The sequence below is a fragment of the Giraffa tippelskirchi genome, chromosome 7, assembly GCF_054371585.1.
Source record: "Giraffa tippelskirchi isolate mGirTip1 chromosome 7, T2T-mGirTip1v1.2.pri, whole genome shotgun sequence".
NCBI lineage: Eukaryota > Metazoa > Chordata > Mammalia > Artiodactyla > Giraffidae > Giraffa > Giraffa tippelskirchi.
In genome coordinates, this window is record NC_137281.1 from 115,843,556 (window position 1) to 115,864,345 (window position 20,790).

The window sequence follows — 20,790 nt, forward strand, 5'->3', positions numbered from 1 at the left end:
TTAAAACTCACCCAATTCTTTTATGTCCCTCCAGCTCTAACCCCCTAGCTAAGCTTGAAAGAACTACACACATCCAGTGTCTCCATTTCCTCATCTGCATTCATTTTTCATACACCTTGAATTTAGCTTCTTCCCTATCACTCTACTAAAACATTTCTGGCCAAGGTCACTTCTGTGCTTTTAAATCCAATAAAATTTTCCCAGTTCCCCCAAGAAACTTGACTTCTCAGGAGTAGTCAGCTTTGCTGACCACTTCTGAGATGATGGAATTCTTCAAGGCTCAGCTCTTGGCCCTGGCTTCACTCATTCTCTCCCTCTGTCCTTTCTCCCTGGTTAACACTAATGGCTTCTTCTACTGTTTCTGTGCAGGCTTAAGCTTCTCTCCTACATCTTGACATCTCCCCCTGGATTTTTCAGAATATCTCCAAGCTTAACATGTTCTAAAATAAGTCAGTCTTCTTCTCCAGACTTACTACACTGTTCCTTATTTCAGTGGATGGCACTCTAGTTCTGAAAACTTGGAAGTCAAAATATTCTTCCTTAAGCTTCCCTTTCTCACAAGCCTATATCCAGTCCATCACCATATCATAGTGATACTCTCTTCAAGGTGTATTTTTTGATACTTGGTTTCTCTCCGTTTCTCAGTTTAGTCCAAGCTATATCCTTATCTCTCACTGACACTGTTACTCTGATGCAGCCTACTGCATCCATTCTGGCCTCCTTCCAAATTGATTCTTCACAAAGAAACACCAACAAAGAAATGCAGCTGGCCTTCTGTATCTCCAGGTTCCACCTCAGTGGATTCAATCAAGTGAGAATGGAAAACAGTCTGGGTAAAAATTTTCCAGAAAGTTCCAAAAAGCAAAACTCGAATTTGCCATGTGTCAGCAACTGCTTACATAGCATTTACACTGTCTTGAGTATCATATGTAATCTAGAGATGATTTAATGTATACAGAAGAATGTGTGTAGGCTATATGCAAATACTGCACCATTTTATGCAAGAAATTTGAGCACCTGTGGACACTGAGAGACGACTGTACTTTCCAGGTGAATGCCTGGTCATGGCATCATCTCCTGTCATCTTTTTCAAAACAACTGTGCAGTGGCTTTACCACTGCTCTTTGGGTAAAATCCATAATACTTAACATGGCCTAAAGGATCTGGATGGTTCAGCCTCTAGCTGTCTTTGGAGCCTCACTTTGCAACACTCCCTTCACATCCACCCCTACCTTTCATTACCATGCCTTCTTTATTGCCACAGAGCCATTCCTTCTGCCCAAATCTCTCCCCTGGTATATAACTCCTATATGATTTTCTCAGATCTTAACTTAGGATTACATTTTTAAAAATGCACTCACTGACCTGGTTACCTGCTCAAAGCACCATGAACCCTCCTTCATGGTATTCATCACAATTGCACCTTAATTTTGCTTGATCTATTGTCGAACTAACATCCAACTTCTCCACTAAAAGGTGCATGACTACAAGGATCACATTCATCTTTTATCTCCTTTGTATCTCCAGCCTCTAGTAAAGACCTGACAGGTACATGGCAGGACTTCATAATATTTCTAAATGAGTTAACGAAGAATTAGAAATTATCTGTTCCTAAATGAAGTAACATGTAATTGGTGACATATTTTCAATGAGCTTAAAGCAACCATCAGATGCACAGTTAAACCATCACACAGTTGTCTTTCATCATTCCTCCCTTCAGTGTGTTTCAGAGGCAATTATTATGTTGCTATTATAATAATTATAATTATGTTCCAGGAACTGAGGCATAGCAGTGAGTAACACTGGCTCCCTGCACTCATGCAGCATCTGGTTTAAGTTGACTGACTTTTCATTTCAAAAGTTATTCTTACTCTAAACCAGTTTAACTTGTTTCCTAAGCTCTGTGCAGAATGACTTTACCATTATTTTTTGAATAAGTCTTTAATTTTCTGATGACTGAGGCAATATTGTTCTGTTTTATGGAAATCTTACTATTCCTTAAACGTATAAACATGAATAATTTTACTTGTCTACCTAACTATGTCTCATCAGAATGAGAAGCAAAGTACAAAGATTTATTAAGGTAGAAAGAAAATATAACTGGCCATAAAAAAAATTATATACACAGATTAGACCCCAAGGAAAATCTTACTGATTATCTTGAAAACTCCCTCAAAGTTAGAAACAAGGCAAAATGACTTAAAAATCAAAAAGATGCATACACATATTTTTTCATAAATTTTAAATAAGTTACATTTAAGAATGATCTCAAAATGTCTACTTGATATTAAAGAGTGAGTAATATATATTACAAAATGTCTTCCCACTATGTTTTAATCTATCACCTAATGCAGATCTAGGGTCAGAACTTTGTCTTCAACACATCCGAGTTGTTTTTACAACAAACAACTCATTGTTCAAAAACAATGGTTTTGAACTGAGTTGTTGACATACCAAAGTCACATTACTTGAATTTGCAAAATGGCTGGCTGGAGTCATGTTTTCATGGAAACAAGTTTTTCTGTCCATTTCTCTAATGTATGTGCTAAAATACAGTTCAAATCTGGAACCAGAATTAGCAAATATTGACATTCACATTTACATGATTATTTCATTTCCTTCAAAATCACTTTAGAATGCATCAAAATTAAAAATAATGCTCCAATAGCATGACAGTTATTGGCAACTTTGTAAAGCTGACTTCCTAACTTATTCATTAAATATCTTCTATTAATAAATCCCAGTCATCATACCATTGAAAGCTCTTAAATGTGAACACAGTCTGATCTTACAGCATAAACTATGGGTCTCCTGCACTGCAGGCAGATTCTTTACTGATTGAACTATAAGGGAAGACCCTAAGTGTGGTGGCTCAGTGTAAAGAATCTGCCTACCAATGCAGAGACATGGATTCAGTCCCTGGGTCAGGAAGATCCCCTGGAGAAGGAAATGGCAACCCACTCCAGTATTCTTGTCTGAGAATTCCCATGGACAGAGGAGCCTGTCAGGCTACAGGTCCATGGGGTCACAAAGAACTGAACATGACTCAATGACTGAGCACACATGCACTTATTAAGCATTACTAATTTAATCCAAAATAGTATCATCTGTGTATGTAATGAGAACAACTCCTAAATTCATCATCCAGGGCACTGTTAAATAACTTAAGTATTGTCCTAAGGAAGAGACTCCAATATGGAGCATCAATTTCAGGCTGACACAAAACCAAAAACTAATAGCCAGTATTTATAAAGTATACAAAAGGCTTTCACAGACATTGATATTTGAGCCTACATTTATTCTACATATATTCCAAGAACTGAATGTTAACTTCTATGCCAATCACTGGCTAGATGCTAGAGACACAATGGTGATCCTTACAATAACTCTGTTTAATGGTGGTTATCAAAATGTCATCTCAGAATCAGTAGCATCAGCATCACTTGGGAAGTTGTTAAAATAGGACATTCAGACTTTCAAAGATGGCAGAGGAGTAGGAAGACACGGAGTTCATCTCTGCCTACAGATGCATCAAGAATATATCTACAAATGGAAAAATTGTCACAGAGCACCTGCTAAACACTAGCAGAGGAACTTGGACACCTAAAAGGATGAGAAAGATCCCTGCATAACCAGGTAGGATGAAAGAAAGAAGGAAGAAGGAAAAGGAGAGGAAGCAGAACAGAACCTGTGCATCTGATGCAAAGTTGAAGGTGAGGAGAAGGTCACACATCTGGGGAAACCCCTTCACCAGTGGGGAAATCAGCTGGGACAGAAGAGGAGCTCCAGGGGTTCAGAAGAGAGACCAGAAACCTGTCTGTGGCAGGCAGGACCAAGAGAATCCTACGCAAAGGGTCCCTAATAGCTGGGACATGAAAGCAACCTAGATGTCCATCAGCAGACGAATGGGTAAGGAAGTTGTGGTACATATACTCAATGGAATATTACTCAGCTATAAAAAAAAGGATTCATTTGAGTCAGTTCTAATGTGGTGGATGAAACTGGAGCCTATTATACGGAGTGAAGTAAGCCAGAAAGAGAAAAACCAAGACAGTATATTAACACATATATATGGAATTTAGAAAGACGGTATCGACCACCCTATATGCAAGACAGCCAAAGAGACAGAGATGTAAAGAACAGACTTTTGGACTATGTGGGAGAAGGTGAGGGTGGGACGATTTGAGAGAATAACACTGAAACATGCATATTACCATATGTAAAATAGGTGACCAGTGCAAGTTCAGTGCATGAAGCAGGGCACTCAAAGCTGGTGCTCTGTTTCAACCCAGAGGGATACGGTGGGGAAGGAGGTGGGAGGGGGGTTCAGGATGGGGGACACATGTACACCCGTGACCGATTCATGCCAATGTATGGCAAAAAATAATACCACAATATTGTAAAGTAATTAGCCTCCAATTAAAACAAATAAGTTAACAAAACAAAACAAAGGGTCCCTGCCACAGCCCTGTAGGCCCCAGCCTGAGATGGGTGTTCACAGGGGCACATGGGGAATAGGTGCTGGAATGTGAGGTATGGGGAGCAACTCCAGGGTGGGAACGGCTCTAAGCTTCGAGGAAACAGCCCGAGGGGGTGGGAATGAGGAGCTCCAAAACTAAGAATGCTCGTGGAAGAAGTCTGGATGGCTGCACAAAGTGCCACTGTTTAGCAATGCACAAAGGGTGGGGTTGCCATTGCAGCTTCTCCCCTCATACACCAGCCACTACAGCCACAGTCTCTGCCAGAGACAGCTCGTGTGCCCCTGTCATCAGCTCTTCCCAACCACCAGGGAGGACACCCCACCCCTGACAGGGCAATGACAACTACAGAGCACAGAGGAGGCCCTGCTAAATGTCCAGAGGCAGCTCTGGTCACCACACCACAGTCAAATCCCCTATCAAAGGGATAATGGCACAAGTCTCTGGACCAACCTCACCCACCACGGGGAAGACACCAGAAGCAAGAGGAACTACAATCCTGCAGCCTGTGGAAAGGAGACGAAAAATAGTTAAGCTGGACAAAATGAGAAAAGAAATATGTTGCAGATGAAGAAGCAAGATAGAAACCTTTACAAGAACAATTAAATATGTCAATGTATGGCAAAAACTATTACAATATTGTAAAGTAATTAGCCCCCAACTAAAATAAATAAATTTATAAAAAAAAAAAAGAAAAAAAGAAAAAAAAAGAACAATTAAATAAAGGGGAAACAGGCAATCTACCTGAAAAAGAATTCACAGTAATGATGGTAAACATGATCCAAGATTCCGAAAAAAGAATGGAGACATGGATCAAGAAGATATAAGAAATGTTTAACAAATCTAGAAGAACTAAACAAATAAAGACAACCAATGCAATCACTGAAAAAAAAAATACACCAGAAGGAATCAATAGCAGAATAACTGAGGCAAAAGAATGAAAAAGTGAGCTGAAAGAGAAAAATGGTGGAAATAGATGCTGTGGAACAAAATAGAAATGAAATAAGGACAGTCTGAGAGACCTCTGTGATAACTTTAAACGCACCAACTTTCGAATTACAGGGGTCCCAGAGGAAGAAGAAAAAGAGAAGGGCCTAAGAAAATATTTGAAGAGATTACAATGGAGAACTTCCCTGATATGGGAAAGTAAACAGTCACCCAAGTCCAGGAAGTACAGAGTCTCACACAGGATCAACAGAAGAACACACCAAGGCACATTATAATTTAACATATATTAAAAAGAAAAAATTAAAAGGAACAAGGGAATACTCATAAGGTTATCAGCTAATTTTTCAGCAGAAACTCTGCAGCCCAGAAAGGAGTGGCATGATATGTTTATTTAAAGTGATGAAAGAGAAAAACCTACAAAGAAGAATACACAGCAAGAATCTAATTCAGATTCAGCAGAGAAATCAAAAGCTTAACAGACAAGCAAATGCTAAAAGGATTCAGTTCCACCAAAGCAGCTTTATAACAAATGCGAACAGAACTTCTTTGGGGCAGGGGGTGGGGGGAGAGGGTGGGAGGAAGGGAGGCAACGACACAACTGGAAACAAGAAGATCACAAATGGGAAAGCTCACTGGCAAGGTCAGCGTGCAACAAAAGCAGGAAACCATCCATATACAAATACGATATCAAATCCAGCAACAGTGAGGAAAGTACAAACTCAGAAAATGGGAACTGCATTTGAAATTAAGAGACACACACACACACACACACACACACACACACATAATTGTACATAGGCCTCCCTGGTGGCTCAGCAGTAAGGTATCTGCCTGCAATGCAGAAGACTCGGCTTCGATCCTTGGATTGGGAAGATCCCCTGGAGAAGGGAACAGCAACCCACTCCAGTATTCTTGCCTGGAGAATGCCATGGATGGAGGAGCCTGGTAGGCTACAGCCCATGGGGTCATAAAGAGTCGGACACGACGGAGCGAGTAGCACCTCAATTATTCATATTTATATATATACGTATACAGATTACTTTATCAAAACCTCACATGAAATACAAACCAAAAAAATATAATAGTTCAGATCAGTCACTCAGTCGTGTCTGACTCTTTGCGACCCCATGAATCGCAGCACGCCAGGCCTCCCTGTCTATCACCAACTCCCGGAGTCTACCCAGACCCATGTCCATCGAATTGGTGATGCCATCCAGCCATCTCATCCTCTGTCATCCCCTTCTCCTCCTGCCCCCAATTCTTCCCAGCATCAGGGTCTTTTCCAATGAGTCAGCTCTTCGCATCAGGTGGCCAAAGTATTGGAGTTTCAGCTTCAACATCAGTCCTTCCAATGAACACCCAGGACCAATCTCCTTTAGGATGGACTGGTTGGATCTCCTTGAAGTCCAAGGGACTCTCAAGAGTATTCTCCAACACCACAGTGCAAAAGCATCAATTCTTCGGTGCTCAGCTTTCTTCACAGTCCAACTCTCACATCCATACATGACTACTGGAAAAACCATAGCCTTGACTGGACAGACGATAAAGTAATGTCTCTGCTTTTTAATATGCTGTCTAGGTTGGTCATAACTTTCCTTCCAAGGAGTAAGCGTCTTTTAATTTCATGGCTGCCATCACCATCTGCAGTGATTTTGGAGCCCAGAAAAATAAAGTCAGACACTGTTTCCGCTGTTTCCCCATTTATCTGCCATGAAGTGATGGGACCAGATGCCATGATCTTAGTTTTCTGAATGTTGAGCTTTAAGCCAACTTTTTCACTCTCCTCTTTCACTTTCATCAAGAGGCTTTATAGTTCCTCTTCACTTTCTGCCATAAGGGTGGTGTCATCTGCATATCTGAGGTTATTGATATTTCTCCCAGCAATCTTGATTCCAGCTTGTGTTTCTTCCAGCCCAGCATTTCTCATGATGTACTCTGCATATAAGTTAAATAAGCAGAGTGACAATATACAGCCTTGAAGTACTCCTTTTCCTATTTGGAAGCAGTCTGTTGTTCCATGTCCAGTTCTAACTTGCTTCCTGGCCTACATACAGGTTTCTCAAGAGGCAGGTCAGGTGGTCTGGTATTCCCACCTCTTTCAGAATTTTCCACAGTTTATTGTGATCTGCACAGTTAAAGGCTTTGGCATAGTCAATAAAGCAGAAATAGATGTTTTTCTGGAACTCTCTTGCTTTTTCCATGATCCAGCGGATGTTGGCAATTTGATCTCTGGTTCCTCTGCCTTTTCTAAAACCAGCTTGAACATCTGGAAGTTCACGGTTCACATATTGCTGAAGCCTGGCTTGGAGAATTTGGAGCATTACTTTACTGTATACAGATTACTTTATCAAAACCTCATAGGAAATACAAACAAAAAAAATATGATAGACATACACACAAAAAAGAAAAAGCAACCCATATACAACAAAGACAGTCAACAAATTACAAGAGAAAAGAACAAAAGAGGAAGGAAAGAGAAAAGACCTACAAAAGGAAACCCAAAAGATTCAGAAAATGGCAATGCTGCTGCTGCTGCTGCTAAGTCGCTTCAGTCGTGTCCGACTCTGTGCGACCCCATAGACAGCAGCCCACCAGGCTCCGCCGTTCCTGGGATTCTCCAGACAAGAACACTGGAGTAGGTTGCCATTTCCTTCTCCAATGCATGAAAGTGAAAAGTGAAAACAAAGTCGCTCAGTCGTGTCCGACTCTTCGCGACCCCATGGACTACAGCCTACCAGGCTCCTCCGTCCATGGGAGTTTCCAGGCAAGAGTACTGGAGTGGGGTGCCATTGCCTTCTCCAGAAAATGGCAATAGGAACATATATATTGATAATTACCTTAATTAAATGTAAACAGATTAAATGCTATAATGAACAGAACAACAACAAAGATCAGTGAAACTAAAAGCTGGTTCTGTGAAAAGATAAAATTGTAAAAATTAGCCAGGCTCATCAAAAAAAACGGGAGAGGACTAAAATTAATAAAATTAGAAATGAAAATGGAAAAGCTACAATGGATGCTACAGAAATACAAAGGATAATAAAAGACTATAAGCAACTACATGCCAATAAAATGGACAACCTAGAAGAAGTGGACAAATTCTTAGAAAGATACAATCTTCCAAGGCTGAACCTGGAAGAAATAGAAAATATGAACAGTTCAGTCACAAGTACTAAATTGAAATTGTGATTAAAATCTTCCAACAAAGAAAATTCCAGGACAAGATGGCTTCAAAAATGAATCACATCAAACACTTAGAGAACAGTGAACACGTAACATTCTGAAACTCTTCCACAAAGCTGGAGACAAAGGGAACATGCCGCAAGTTCATTCTACAAGGGGACTATCAGCCTGATACCAAAATCAGACAAAGACATCATAATAAAAGAAAATTATAGGCCAATATCACTGATGAACACAGATGCAAAAGTCCTCAACAAAATACTAGCAAACAGACTCCAACAACACATCAAAAGAATCACATACCACGATCAAGTGAGATTTACCTCAGGTATACAAGGATTGCTCAATATCTGCAAATCAGTATGATAAACCACATTGAATTGAAGAATTAAAAACATATATCATCACAATAGTTGCAGAAAAAGCTTCTGACAAAATTCAACACCCATTTATGACAAAAAAAGAAAAACTCTCCAGAAAGCAGGCCTAGACGGAACCTTGTAGTTGTTTAGTCACTAAGTTGTGTCCAACTCTTTTGCAACCCAACGGACAATGTCTCCTGCCAGGCTCTTCCCAGGTAAGACTACTGGAGTGGGTTGCCATTTCCTTCAGGGATCTTTCTGATCCAGGAAATTCCTGATTCCTGCATTGCAGGAAGATTCTTTATCACTGAGCCACCTGGGAAGCCCAGAGGGAACCTAACTCAACATAATAAAGGCCATATATGACAAACCCACAACAAACATCATTCTCAACGGTGAACACTAAAAACATTTCCTGTAAGATCAGGAACACAACAAAGATGTCTACTCTTGCCACTATTATTCAACATAGTTTTGGAAGTCCTAGCCATGGTAATCAGAGAATAAAAAGAAAAAAAGGAATCCAAATTGGAAAAGAATTGTAAAACTGTCACTGTTTGCAAATGACGTGATACTATACATAGAAAATCCTAAAGATGCTACCAGAAAACTACTAGAGTTCATGAATGACTTTGGTAAGCTGCAAGGTTAGAAAATTAATACATATAAATATTTTGCATTCCTATATACTAACAATGAAAGATGAAAGAGAAATTAAAGAAAATATTCCCCTTAGTGTGGTATCAAAAGAATAAAACATCTAGGAATATACCTACCTGAGGAGACAAACATGGACAGAGGAGCCTGTTGGGCTACTGTCCATGGGGTTGCAAAGAGTCAGAAATGACTAAGCGACTAAGCACAGCACAGCACAGCAAGGAGATAAAGAACTGTACTAAGAAAACTATAAAATACTGATGAAAGATATCAAAGATGACACACAAACAGACGGAGAGATATACTATGCTCTTGGATTGGAAGAATCAATATTGTGAAAATGACTATACTACCCAAAGCAATCTACAGATTCAATACAATCCCGATCAAATTATCAATAGCGCTTTTTCACAGAATTAGAACAAAGATTTTTACAGTTTGTATGGAAACACAAAAGACCTCAAATGACCAAGCAATCTTGAGAGAGAAAAACAGCTGGAGGAATCCAAGCTGCCTGACTTAAGACTATACTACAAAGCTACAGTCATCAAAACAATACAGTACAGACACAAAATCAGAAATATAGGCCAATGGAACAGGATAGGAAGCCCAGAGGTAAACCCACACACCTATGGTCAACTAATCTATGACAAAGGAGCAACAATATACAATTCAGAAAAAACGGTCTCGTCAATAAGTGGTGCTGGGAAAACAAAACACCTACATGTAAAAGAATGAAATTAGAACACTCCCTAATAACATATACAAAAATAAACTCAAAATAGATTAAAGACTAAATGTAAGGCTGGATACTATAAAATTCTTAAAGGAAAACATAGGCAGAGAACTCTTTGACATAATTTGCAGCCAAGAACTTTTTCAATCCACCATCTATAGTAATGAAAATAAAAACAAAAATAAATAAATGGGAACTAATGAAACTTAAAACCTTTTGCACAGCAAAGGAAACCACAGACAAGAAGACAACCTCAGAATAGGAGAAAACATTTGCAAATGAAGCAACTGACAAGGGATTAATCTCTGAAATACAGAAACAGCTCACGTAGTTTTATAACAAAGAATCCAATAAAAAAAAATTAGTGGGGGGACTTCCCTGGCAGTCCAGCAGATAAGACTTCACCTTCCATTGTAGGGGGTGCAGGTTCCATCCCTGGTCAGGGAGCTAAGAACCCAGAAGCCTTGTGGCAAAAAAAAAAAAAAAAACACAAAAACTATTAAAAAGATGCAATATTGTTAACAAATTAAATAAAGACTTTAAAAATGGTTCAATCAAAAAAAAAATTTTTTTAATGAGTGTAAGTTCTAAATAGACATTTGTCCAAAGACATACAAATGGCCAAGAGGCACATTAAAAGATGCTCATCATCACTAATCAATAGAGAAATGTAAATCAAAACCACAATGAGGTATCATCGCACACTAGTCAGCATGGCCATCAGCAAAAAAATGTACCAACAATAAATGCTGGAGAGGAGGTAGAGGAAAAGGAACCCTCTTGCTCTGTTGGTGGGAATGTAAATTGATACCGCCACTATGGAAAATAGTATGGAGGTTCTTTAAAAAACTAAAAATAGAGCTATCATATGATCCCATTCTTTGGCATATATCCAGAGAAAACTATAATTCAAAAAAGATACATGCACCCCAGTGTGCACTGAAGAATTATTTACGATAGCCAGAACACGGAAGAAGCAACCTAAATGTCCATCAACTGAGGAATGGGTAAAGATGTGGTATATATATACAATGGAATATTACTCAGCCATAAACAAGAATGAAATAATGCCATTTGCAGTGACATGCACAGACCTAGAGATTATCATACTGAGTAAAGCAAGCAAGCAGAGAAAGACAAATATCATATGATATCACTCATATGCAGAATCTAACGGAACAAATTCTGAAAGAGATGGGAATACCAGACCACCTGATGTGCCTCTTGTGAAACCTGTATGCAGGCCAGGAAGCAACAGTTAGAACTGGACATGGAACAACAGACTGGTTCCAAATAGGAAAAGGAGCACGTCAAGGCTATATATTGTCACCCTGCTTATTTAACTCATATGCAGAGTACATCATGAGAAACACTGGGCTGCAGGAAGCACAAGCTGGAATCAAGATTGCCGAGAGAAATATCAATAACCTCAGATATGCAGATAACACCACCCTTACGGCAGAAAGTGAAGAGGAACTAAAAAGCCTCTTGATGAAAGTGAAAGAGGAGAGTGAAAAAGTTGGCTTAAAGCTCAACATTCAGAAAACTAAGATTGTGGCATCTGGTCCCATCACTTAATGGCAGATGAATGGGGAAACAGCAAAACAGTGTCTGACTTTATTTTTCTGGGCTCCAAAATCACTGCAGATGGTGATTGCAGCCATGAAATTAAAAGACGCTTACTCCTTGGAAGGAAAGTTATGACCAATCTAGAAAGCATATTAAAAAGCAGAGACATTACTTTGCCAACAAATGTCCGTCCAGTCAAGGCTATGGTTTTTCCAGTAGTCATGTATGGATGTGAGAGTTGGACTATAAAGAAAGCTGAGGGCCGAAGAATCGATGCTTTTGAACTGTGGTGTTGGAGAAGACTCTTGAGAGTCCCTTGGACTGCAAGGAGATTCAACCAGTGCATCCTAAAGGAGATCAGTCCTGGGTGTTCATTGGAAGGACTGATGTTGAAGCTGAAACTCCAATCCTTTGGCCACCTCATGCAAAGAGCTGACTTATTTGAAAAGACCCTGATGCTGGGAAAAAATGAGGGCAGGAGGAGAAGGGGACAACAGAGGATGAGATGGCTGGATGGCATCATCAACTTGATGGACATGGGTTTGGGTGGACTCCAGGAGTTGGTAATAGACAGGGAGGCCTGGTGTGTTGCAGTTAATGGGGTTGCAAAGAGTCGGACACGAGTGAACGACTGAACTGAAACTGATATATAAAATAGATAACTAATAAGAACCTCCTATGTAGCTCAAGGAACCCTACTCAATACTTTGTAATGGCCTATATGGAAAAGAATCTAAAAAACAGTGGAGATATTATATATATGTATATATGACTCACTTTGCCGTACAGCAATTAATACAACATTGTAAATCAATTATACTCCAATAAAATAAAAAAACCTCACACATTCTCAAGTCTCACCCCATACTACTGAATAATAAAATCTGTGGGTGGGACCCAGGAATCTGTTTTAATAAGCCCTCCAGGTAATTCTGCTATGTGCTCAAGTTTGACAACCAGTGCCCTGGTAATATAGCCCCTTGCGTTATATATTGGAAAACTGATGTACAGAGGGATATAACAGACTTGACAGACAAGAAACATTTTCCCACCATTTATTCCCACAGTGTCTGGCATGTAATATGGGCACATGATAAAGATCTGTTGGAGGAAAAAATGAATGCCTCCTCCAAAGAGTTGTGCTATCACCTAATGATGACACTAGTCCAAACAATATAAACCTAACTTACCAGAAATATACATATTCCTAATAAGTGCATTTCTTTGAAAAGATACGTTCACCATGACATCAAGAATTATAATTTAAAAACTATTACTTTTGAGTTCTGCGTAAAAAAGGAAGTTACCAAAGGTGATCACTACCAAAACTATTCAGTTTTTGCATACCTTGTTATTCTGCCTTAGTTTACTTAACTCTAGTTTATACTTTTCTGCTTCTTCTAGAGCTCTATTTAAGCGAACTTCCATGGCACTTTGACTAGCAACAGCCTGTTTTTGTAGTTTTCTTTTATTCTCTAATTCCTGTAAAGCAAAAGAGACAGACAAAACATTTATAAACGTAAGTTCCCTCTGATATTTTCAATATCTTCCATTTCTATATTCCTTGCTTTCTCCTAAATTATACACACACACATATATGGCCAGAGATTGAACACTGAATGAGAGAGGTTTCAGGGAATTCCCACACTGAATTGGTTTTAGGAAAATATATCCTTAAAGATATAGTCACAAATCAGGCTTTCAGATTGCTTTTTGTTTGGAATTTTCTGCCTCTTTTTACTGATCCCAAGATATAGTATACATGTCTTCTGTATTTACTTTATAAACAGCTTTTTATAACCATAGCTCTCTTGGAAAGCTCCCAAAACACCAATTTAAGACATAAATTCTCTAATACTGTGCTTGTGTAAACCTGATATCATTTAAGAAATATCTGCTAAATACAGAGCATTCTACATTAGCCAGATAAGAAAACCCCAATTCTGAGCAAAAACAACAGATTTTAAGGATATTTTTCACATCCTGGTGTGGGTTTAGACCTGCATTTCTGCAAATACACTAACAGTTGCTGTTGCAGAGTCTACAGGCCACAAAGGAAGAAACATGGACATACAGAATAAACCCCAAACTCCATCCCGATCTGGCACCGTAATCTCATCGACTCCTACAAATGGTGCCTTCAGCTCTATGGGCAGCACTTGCTTGGATCTCTCCTGAAGAGTCATGATGCTTCTTGCCTCTGACTTTTGCTCATGCTCTTCCTTCTGCCCCGATCTCTCTCCACTCCTCATTTTTAACTGGCTAACACCTATTCATCCTTTAACCCTCAGTTAGGGCTATACACTAGGGTTTTACCTTCTCCCAGGAGCCTTTCCTCACTATCCCCTCAGGCTGGATGAAGTACCCTTTCTTCAGAGATTCTATGGCACGTTGATACACATATATCATAGTGCCTGCTTGTGTGGAACTGAAACTCTCTATTTACTTAATTCCCCTCACTATACTATAAGCTCCTTGAGGATAGGAACTGCTTTAATTTTTATGTTCACAGTACTTCAGTGGCAAATAAAGAGCACTAATACCCTGGTTATTGAACTGAATTTATTTTGTAACACTTAACTCACTCTACTTTGCATGCCCTACAATGCCTAGTACATAGCATTATACAAAGCAGATACTCAATAAATATCATGGAATTGAAATGATGCAGTTAGTAACAGAGTTGTCTGTTTTCTTCTAATTTTTTCTCCTGGCTGTATCACTATGTTTTATTTGAAAACAGATCTCCCTGGTTCTGAGTAATTAAGGGGAAAACAAAACAAAACACATGCTGCTCTTTATGCAGGTTTCTAAACAAATCAAACTGTGTCTGGATACCATCTGCTCTCACCAGCCTTCTTCACAGCTTTGTGGGTGGCAGCGACACTAAGAGCAGCCTGACTTCTCTCACTGTTCACACGGAAAAGGCAGATTCTCATTAGCTACCAAGGCCACAGTTCTTGCTGCTTCGTTTCAACCTCTTCTCATAAGAATATGGAAATGAATTTTTGCCCTTCTCTTTCCTGCTAGTGACTCTGTAACCTACTTCACAGAAAAATGAAAACCCTTCTTTACCACATGATGTTCCCCTACCACTAAATCAATACTGCCCCATTTCTTGAGAAAAGTGAAAAAGAAAAAGGATAGCAGAATAGTAAAGTAGGAAATAAAAGTTTTCTTATATGAGAAAATCCACTAAGCAAAGGGTTAATCTTATCAAAAACTTGAAAAGCCTTCTGTTTTCAGCCATGCTTAAGTACTTTTTACAAAAGAATGTACAGACAAGATACCACTGTTATTATTGAGTATTTTTAAGATGAAAACTCTCTCCTAAAACAAGTCTATTATTACCCTATAAATTAAGAAGCTTACATGTTGCTAGAGAAAAAGTTTATTAAAAATCTGAAGTCCTGAATTTTACACTAACTTTAAAAGAAAAAGCTGGATAGCTTACAGAAAATCAAGTCTAACTTTAAAATTCAAATACTAAGATATCCAAGAAAAAATAATTTGTGATTGTCCCATAATTTTTAATGCATTCATAGTTCAGTTCAGTTCAGTCACTCAGTCGTGTCCGACTCTTTGCGACCCCATGAATTGCAGCACGCCAGGCCTCCCTGTCCATCACCAACTCCCGGAGTCTACCCAAACCCATGTCCATTGAGTCGGTGATGCCATCCAACCATCTCATCCTCTGTCGTCCCCTTCTCCTCCCGCCCCCAATCCTACCCAGCATTAGGGTCTTTTCCAATGAGTCAACTCTTCGCATGAGGTGCCCAAAGTATTGGAGCTTCAGCTTCAACATCAGACCTTCCAATGAACACCCAGGATTGATCTCTTTTAGGATGGATTGATTGGATCTCCTTGCAGTCCAAGGGACTCTCAAGAGTCTTCTCCAACACCACAGTTCAAAAGCATCAATTCTTTGGCGCTCAGCTTTCTTCACCGTCCAACTCTCACATCCATACATGACCACTGGAAAAACCGTAGCCTTGACTAGACGGACCTTTGTTGGCAAAGTAATGTCTCTGCTATAAACTCAGATATGCGGATGACACCACCCTTATGGCAGAAAGTGAAGAAGAACTAAAGAGCCTCTTGATGAAGGTGAAAGAGGAGAGTGAAAAAGTTGGCTTAAAGCTCAACGTTCAGAAAACTAAGATCATGGCATCTGGTCCCATCACTTCATGGGAAGTAGATGGGGAAACAGTGGAAACAGTGTCAGACTTTATTTTTTTGGGCTCCAGAATCACTGCTGATGGTGATTGCAGCCATGAAATTAAAAGACGCTTACTCCTTGGAAGGAAGGTTATGACCAACCTAGATAGCATATTTAAAAGCAGAGACATTACTTTGCCAACAAAGGTCCGTCTAGTCAAGGCTATGGTTTTTCCAGTGGTCATGTATGGATGTGAGAGTTGGACGGTGAAGAAAGCTGAGCACCGAAGAATTGATGCTTTTGAACTGTGGTGTTGGAGAAGACTCTTGAGAGTCCCTTGGACTGCAAGAAGAGCCAACCAGTCCATCCTAAAGGAGATCAGTCCTGGTTTTTCATTGGAAGGACTGATGTTGAAGCTGAAACTGCAATACTTTGGCCACCTCATGCGAAGAGTTGACTCATTGGAAAAGACCCTGATGCTGGGAAGGATTGGGGGCAGGAGGAGAAGGGGACGACAGAGGATGAGATGGTTGGATGGCATCACTGACTCGACGGACATGGGTTTGGGTAAACTCCGGGAGTTGGTGATGGACAGGGAGGCCTGGCGTGCTGAGATTCATGGGGTCGCAAAGAGTCAGACACGACTGAGCGACTGAACTGAACTGAACTAATGTTAATAGGAGTGTTAATATGACATATTCACAATCAGAGAAACTTGTGGAGCATACCAGAAACTTTACTTTAACCAAAAAAAACAAAATAAAACTGAGATTAAGTCTTCCAGCCATCAAGAAATAATAAATAGCTAACATAAAAAGGCACTGTAAACAGCTAGAAATAATGATTAAGATATGTTAACTAACTATTTACAGATACTGGAAAACAGTAGGGTTGTGATTCCTGAGAAAAGGGAAGCAAATGAGTTTTACAATCACGCCAGCATTCTTCTGGGAGACAATTTTCACACAGTACCTACAGGGAAGAGAAAATGCAAAAAGAGTCCAGAGGTCCATTGAGCTGAGGAAACAGATCAGAGCTGAGGAGACTGAAGCAGCTGGGAATTTATATGAAGGTTCAAGTAAGGAGGAACTACATTAGGAGAGAGCTTCACAAATCTACATAGGAAGTCCCCTGAGTCTACTGTGGACTAGGTCACACCTTAATACACAGAAACCCAACAAGGCCAGACAAAAAACAATTTGGGAGCTGTAAATACAGCAAATCCCATAGTTCATACAGGGCAGGAAGACATTTGAGCTCTAATTAGCCAGGATGGAGAGTCCTCAATGATCATCTGGGGTATTTGGTGGAGATCATGAAAGGTCTCTTTAGGGGAAGTATTAAGGGTAGAGTTGAACTATCTCTGAAGGCTGCTCTAGACACACTCTCGTGAAACTTAAAAACAGGCCTCAAAAGGATTAAACTGGCAAATAACTACCTGTAAAAATCCAACACTGTCTTCAAAAAGAAGAATCATTCAACAACAGCATTTAGTAAAAAAGCACTAACCAAGCCAAGAAGCAAGAAAATGTGACTGATAGCCCGAAAAAAAAAAAAAAAGTCCATAGAAACAAATCCATAAGTGAGAAATATAATGGGTCCAGCTAATAAGGCTTTCAAAGAGCTATTTTAATTATACATAAGTGATTAAAGCAAAACATTAATTTAATGAAAAGATAAACTGAAGATGCAAAGGAAAATCAAATGGAACTTCTATAGATGAATATATAAAAATGAGTATATCTGTTTAGGTATAGGGGCATACTAGACATTATAAGCAGCTCAGACAGTAAAGAATCTGCCTGCAATGCAGGAGACCTGGGTTCAATCCCTGGGTCAGGAAGATCCCCTGGAGTAGGAGATGGTAACCCACTCCACTATTCTCGCCTGGAGAATTCCATGGACAGACGAGCCTGGCAGGCTACAGTCCATGATGTCACAAAGAGTCAGACACAACTGAGCAACTAACACTAACATACACTACAAAGAAAAGATCAGTAACCTATTGAAGATACAGCAACAGACTCTATCCAAATAAAGAACATAAAAAAAAAAAAGGCTAAAAACAGCTCATCAGTAACCTAAATATCACTGATATTATTAATGTGGGAATATCAAGTAATCTAACATAAGTATAATTATAGTCTCAAGTAGCAGAACGAGGTAGAAACCCACAGATTCAAAAAGCTCAACAAGGGCTTCCATGGTGGCTCAGAGGTTAAGAATACATCTGTCAATGCAGGAGATATGGGTTCAATCCCTGGTCCAGGAAGATCCCACATGCCAGAGGGCAGCTAAGCCCATGAGCCACAACTACTGAGCCTGCGCTCTAGAGCCCAAGAGCCTCAATTATTGAGCCCATATGCCACAACTACTGAAGCCTATGTGTCTACAGCCCATGCTTTGCAACAAGAGAAACCATTGCAATGAGAAGTCCATGCATTGCAACAAAAAGTAGCGCCCACTTACTGCAACTAGAGAAGTGCCCACATAGCAATGAAGACCCAGCACAACTAAAAATAAATAAATAAATAAACTTATTTAAAAATAAGCTAGGACAAAAAAGCTCAACAAACTTCAGGCAGAATACAGACTCCACACTGAAAAAACTGAGAAAGCACATCATTATGACATTGCTGAAAACCACCAACAAAGAGAATGTCTTAAAAACAGAGAAAAAAGACACACTGCCTACAAAAATAGAACAAAAAGAATTACTGTGGATTTTTGGTCAGAAACTATACAACATATAAGTCAGAGTATATCTTTAAACAAAGAAAACAAAAACCAAAACAGTCAATTGATAATTCTATACCTTGTGAAAAATACCCTTCGAAAATTGAAGGGCTCAAAAACACACAAGTACATACAAAAACTGATAAAATCTGAATAATGTCTATGGATTGTACCAATGTCAGTTTCCTCATTTTAATACTATACAATTATGTTAGGTATTACCACTAAGGGACACTGAGCAAAGGGTACACAGGACTTCACTGTACTATTTTTGCAACTTCATGTGAATCTATAATCATTTCAAAATAAAAAGTTTTTTTTTTAGGTAAGCAAAAAGAGTCTTTTACAGAAAAACAAAAAGAGAAGTAGTGACTAGTAAACTGGCACCACAAAAATTGAAAAGGTAGTTATTTCAAAAAAAAGAGAAAAGGTACTTATTTCAAGCAGAAGTATGGAAAAACATCTAGAGTGAAGAATACAAGAAATGGCAAATATCTTCACCTTTTTAAAGTACAAATGACTGTTAAAAGAGAAAATGTTGTGTGATGTATGACATTTAAAGATAAATGTATGACCACAAAAGCAGCAGATGGAGTATACTGTGAGTGTTATGTTATATGTGAAATACTATAACATGATTTGAAGGTAGACCATAATATGTTAAATATGAGTATTGTAAACCTTAAATCTAAACCTAGCTATAGCTAATGTTGGAGAAAAATGGAATACTAAAAAATATTCAATCAAAGGAGGAAAAAGTAACAAAGAACAGTTGGGGAAAATAGGAAACAAATAGGAAGATAGCAAATTTAAATCCCAAAAACTGTATTAATGTAAATAAACTGAACATTCCAATAAGAGACAAAGGCTATCAGAGTGGACAGAGAAGCAAAAGTCATTTATGTGGTTTCTGTAACAAACTCATTTTCAGTATAGACAGATTAAAAGTAAAAAGATGACAAAAGACAGTCAAGATGGAGGAGTAGGAGACTGTGGAGTTTATCTCTCTCCAAATGCATTGAGAATCATCTATAAATGGAACAATTCTCACAGAGCACCAGCTGAACACTAGCAGAGGACCTCAGACACCTAAAAGGACATGAAAGATCCCCACATAACCAGGCAGGACAAAAGAAAGACGGGAAAAAGAACAGAGGAAGAGGGACAGGACCAGCACCTCTGGGTGGGGAGCTAAAGCAGAAGAGAGGTTCCTGCACCTGATGAAGCTCCCTTATGGTTGGGGAAATCAGATGGGAAAGAAGGGGAGCTTCGGGGGCTATTCAGAGGAGAGCAGAGCAACAGTCTGGGGCAGGCAGGACAGAGTGAGAGCTACACAGATGTTCACTGACATGTGTTCACAGGGCAGACAGGGGTTTGGTGCTGGAACCTGGCATTTAGAGAGGAAACCTGGGGAGAGGACTCTAGTTAGTTGCAGGGAGATGGTCTGAGGGGACAGGAGTGAGGAAATCCACCACCTAGAATGCTTATGAAGGAAACACTGAAGAGAGGCGTCCTTGTTGAGTGATGCAAGAGGGGTGGGGCCGTTTGTGGCCTCTCTCCCCAGGCACCGGCCCTTCCTCCCAAGGCACTAGGAAGGGCTCTGGCTGGGGCCAGCTCTCTCATGCCATGGTTGCCAGCTTCCCTCTGAGTCCCTCGTCCCCACTGGGGCTCCAGCAACTCCAGCTGCCGATGCTTCCACACCCCTTCCTCACTGAAGTGGATTCCTGTGTTCTGGTGCAGCCTCAGGAGCAGACTCTTGTTGGTGGCCCACATGCAGAGGTGGAGCTCAAACTACAGCTGGGCCCCAGGGGCTGTGCAACTAAGGAACAAAAAGTGAAACCTCTCCTCCCAGTTGGGCAACCTAGAACTGACATCATCACAACAGCCTTTGTAAACTAAGTACCTACAGAACATCTGAATGGATAATGAGTACTCCAGCAGACAAGACAGGTCTTACCTTTA

At 39.7% G+C, this 20,790-nt stretch overlaps 1 protein-coding gene across 29 annotated transcripts in view; it reads right to left on the reverse strand.

Annotated features, from left to right (window-relative positions):
- Window positions 1–20,790, reverse strand: part of TEX9 (testis expressed 9) — a 201,717-nt gene that overhangs the window by 17,546 nt on the left and 163,381 nt on the right. For 27 of the 29 annotated variants that reach the window (XR_014059476.1, XM_081510217.1, XM_081510219.1 and 24 more), the window contains one exon: window positions 13,281–13,415. The exons of the other annotated variants lie outside the window; for them this stretch is intronic. Coding sequence is in view for 26 of the 27 variants with exons in the window: in XM_081510217.1 (XP_081366343.1) it covers window positions 13,281–13,415 (135 nt within the window). In the remaining variant the exon portion in view is untranslated. The remainder of the gene's footprint in view (window positions 1–13,280; window positions 13,416–20,790) is intronic. 29 annotated transcript variants of the gene reach the window in all.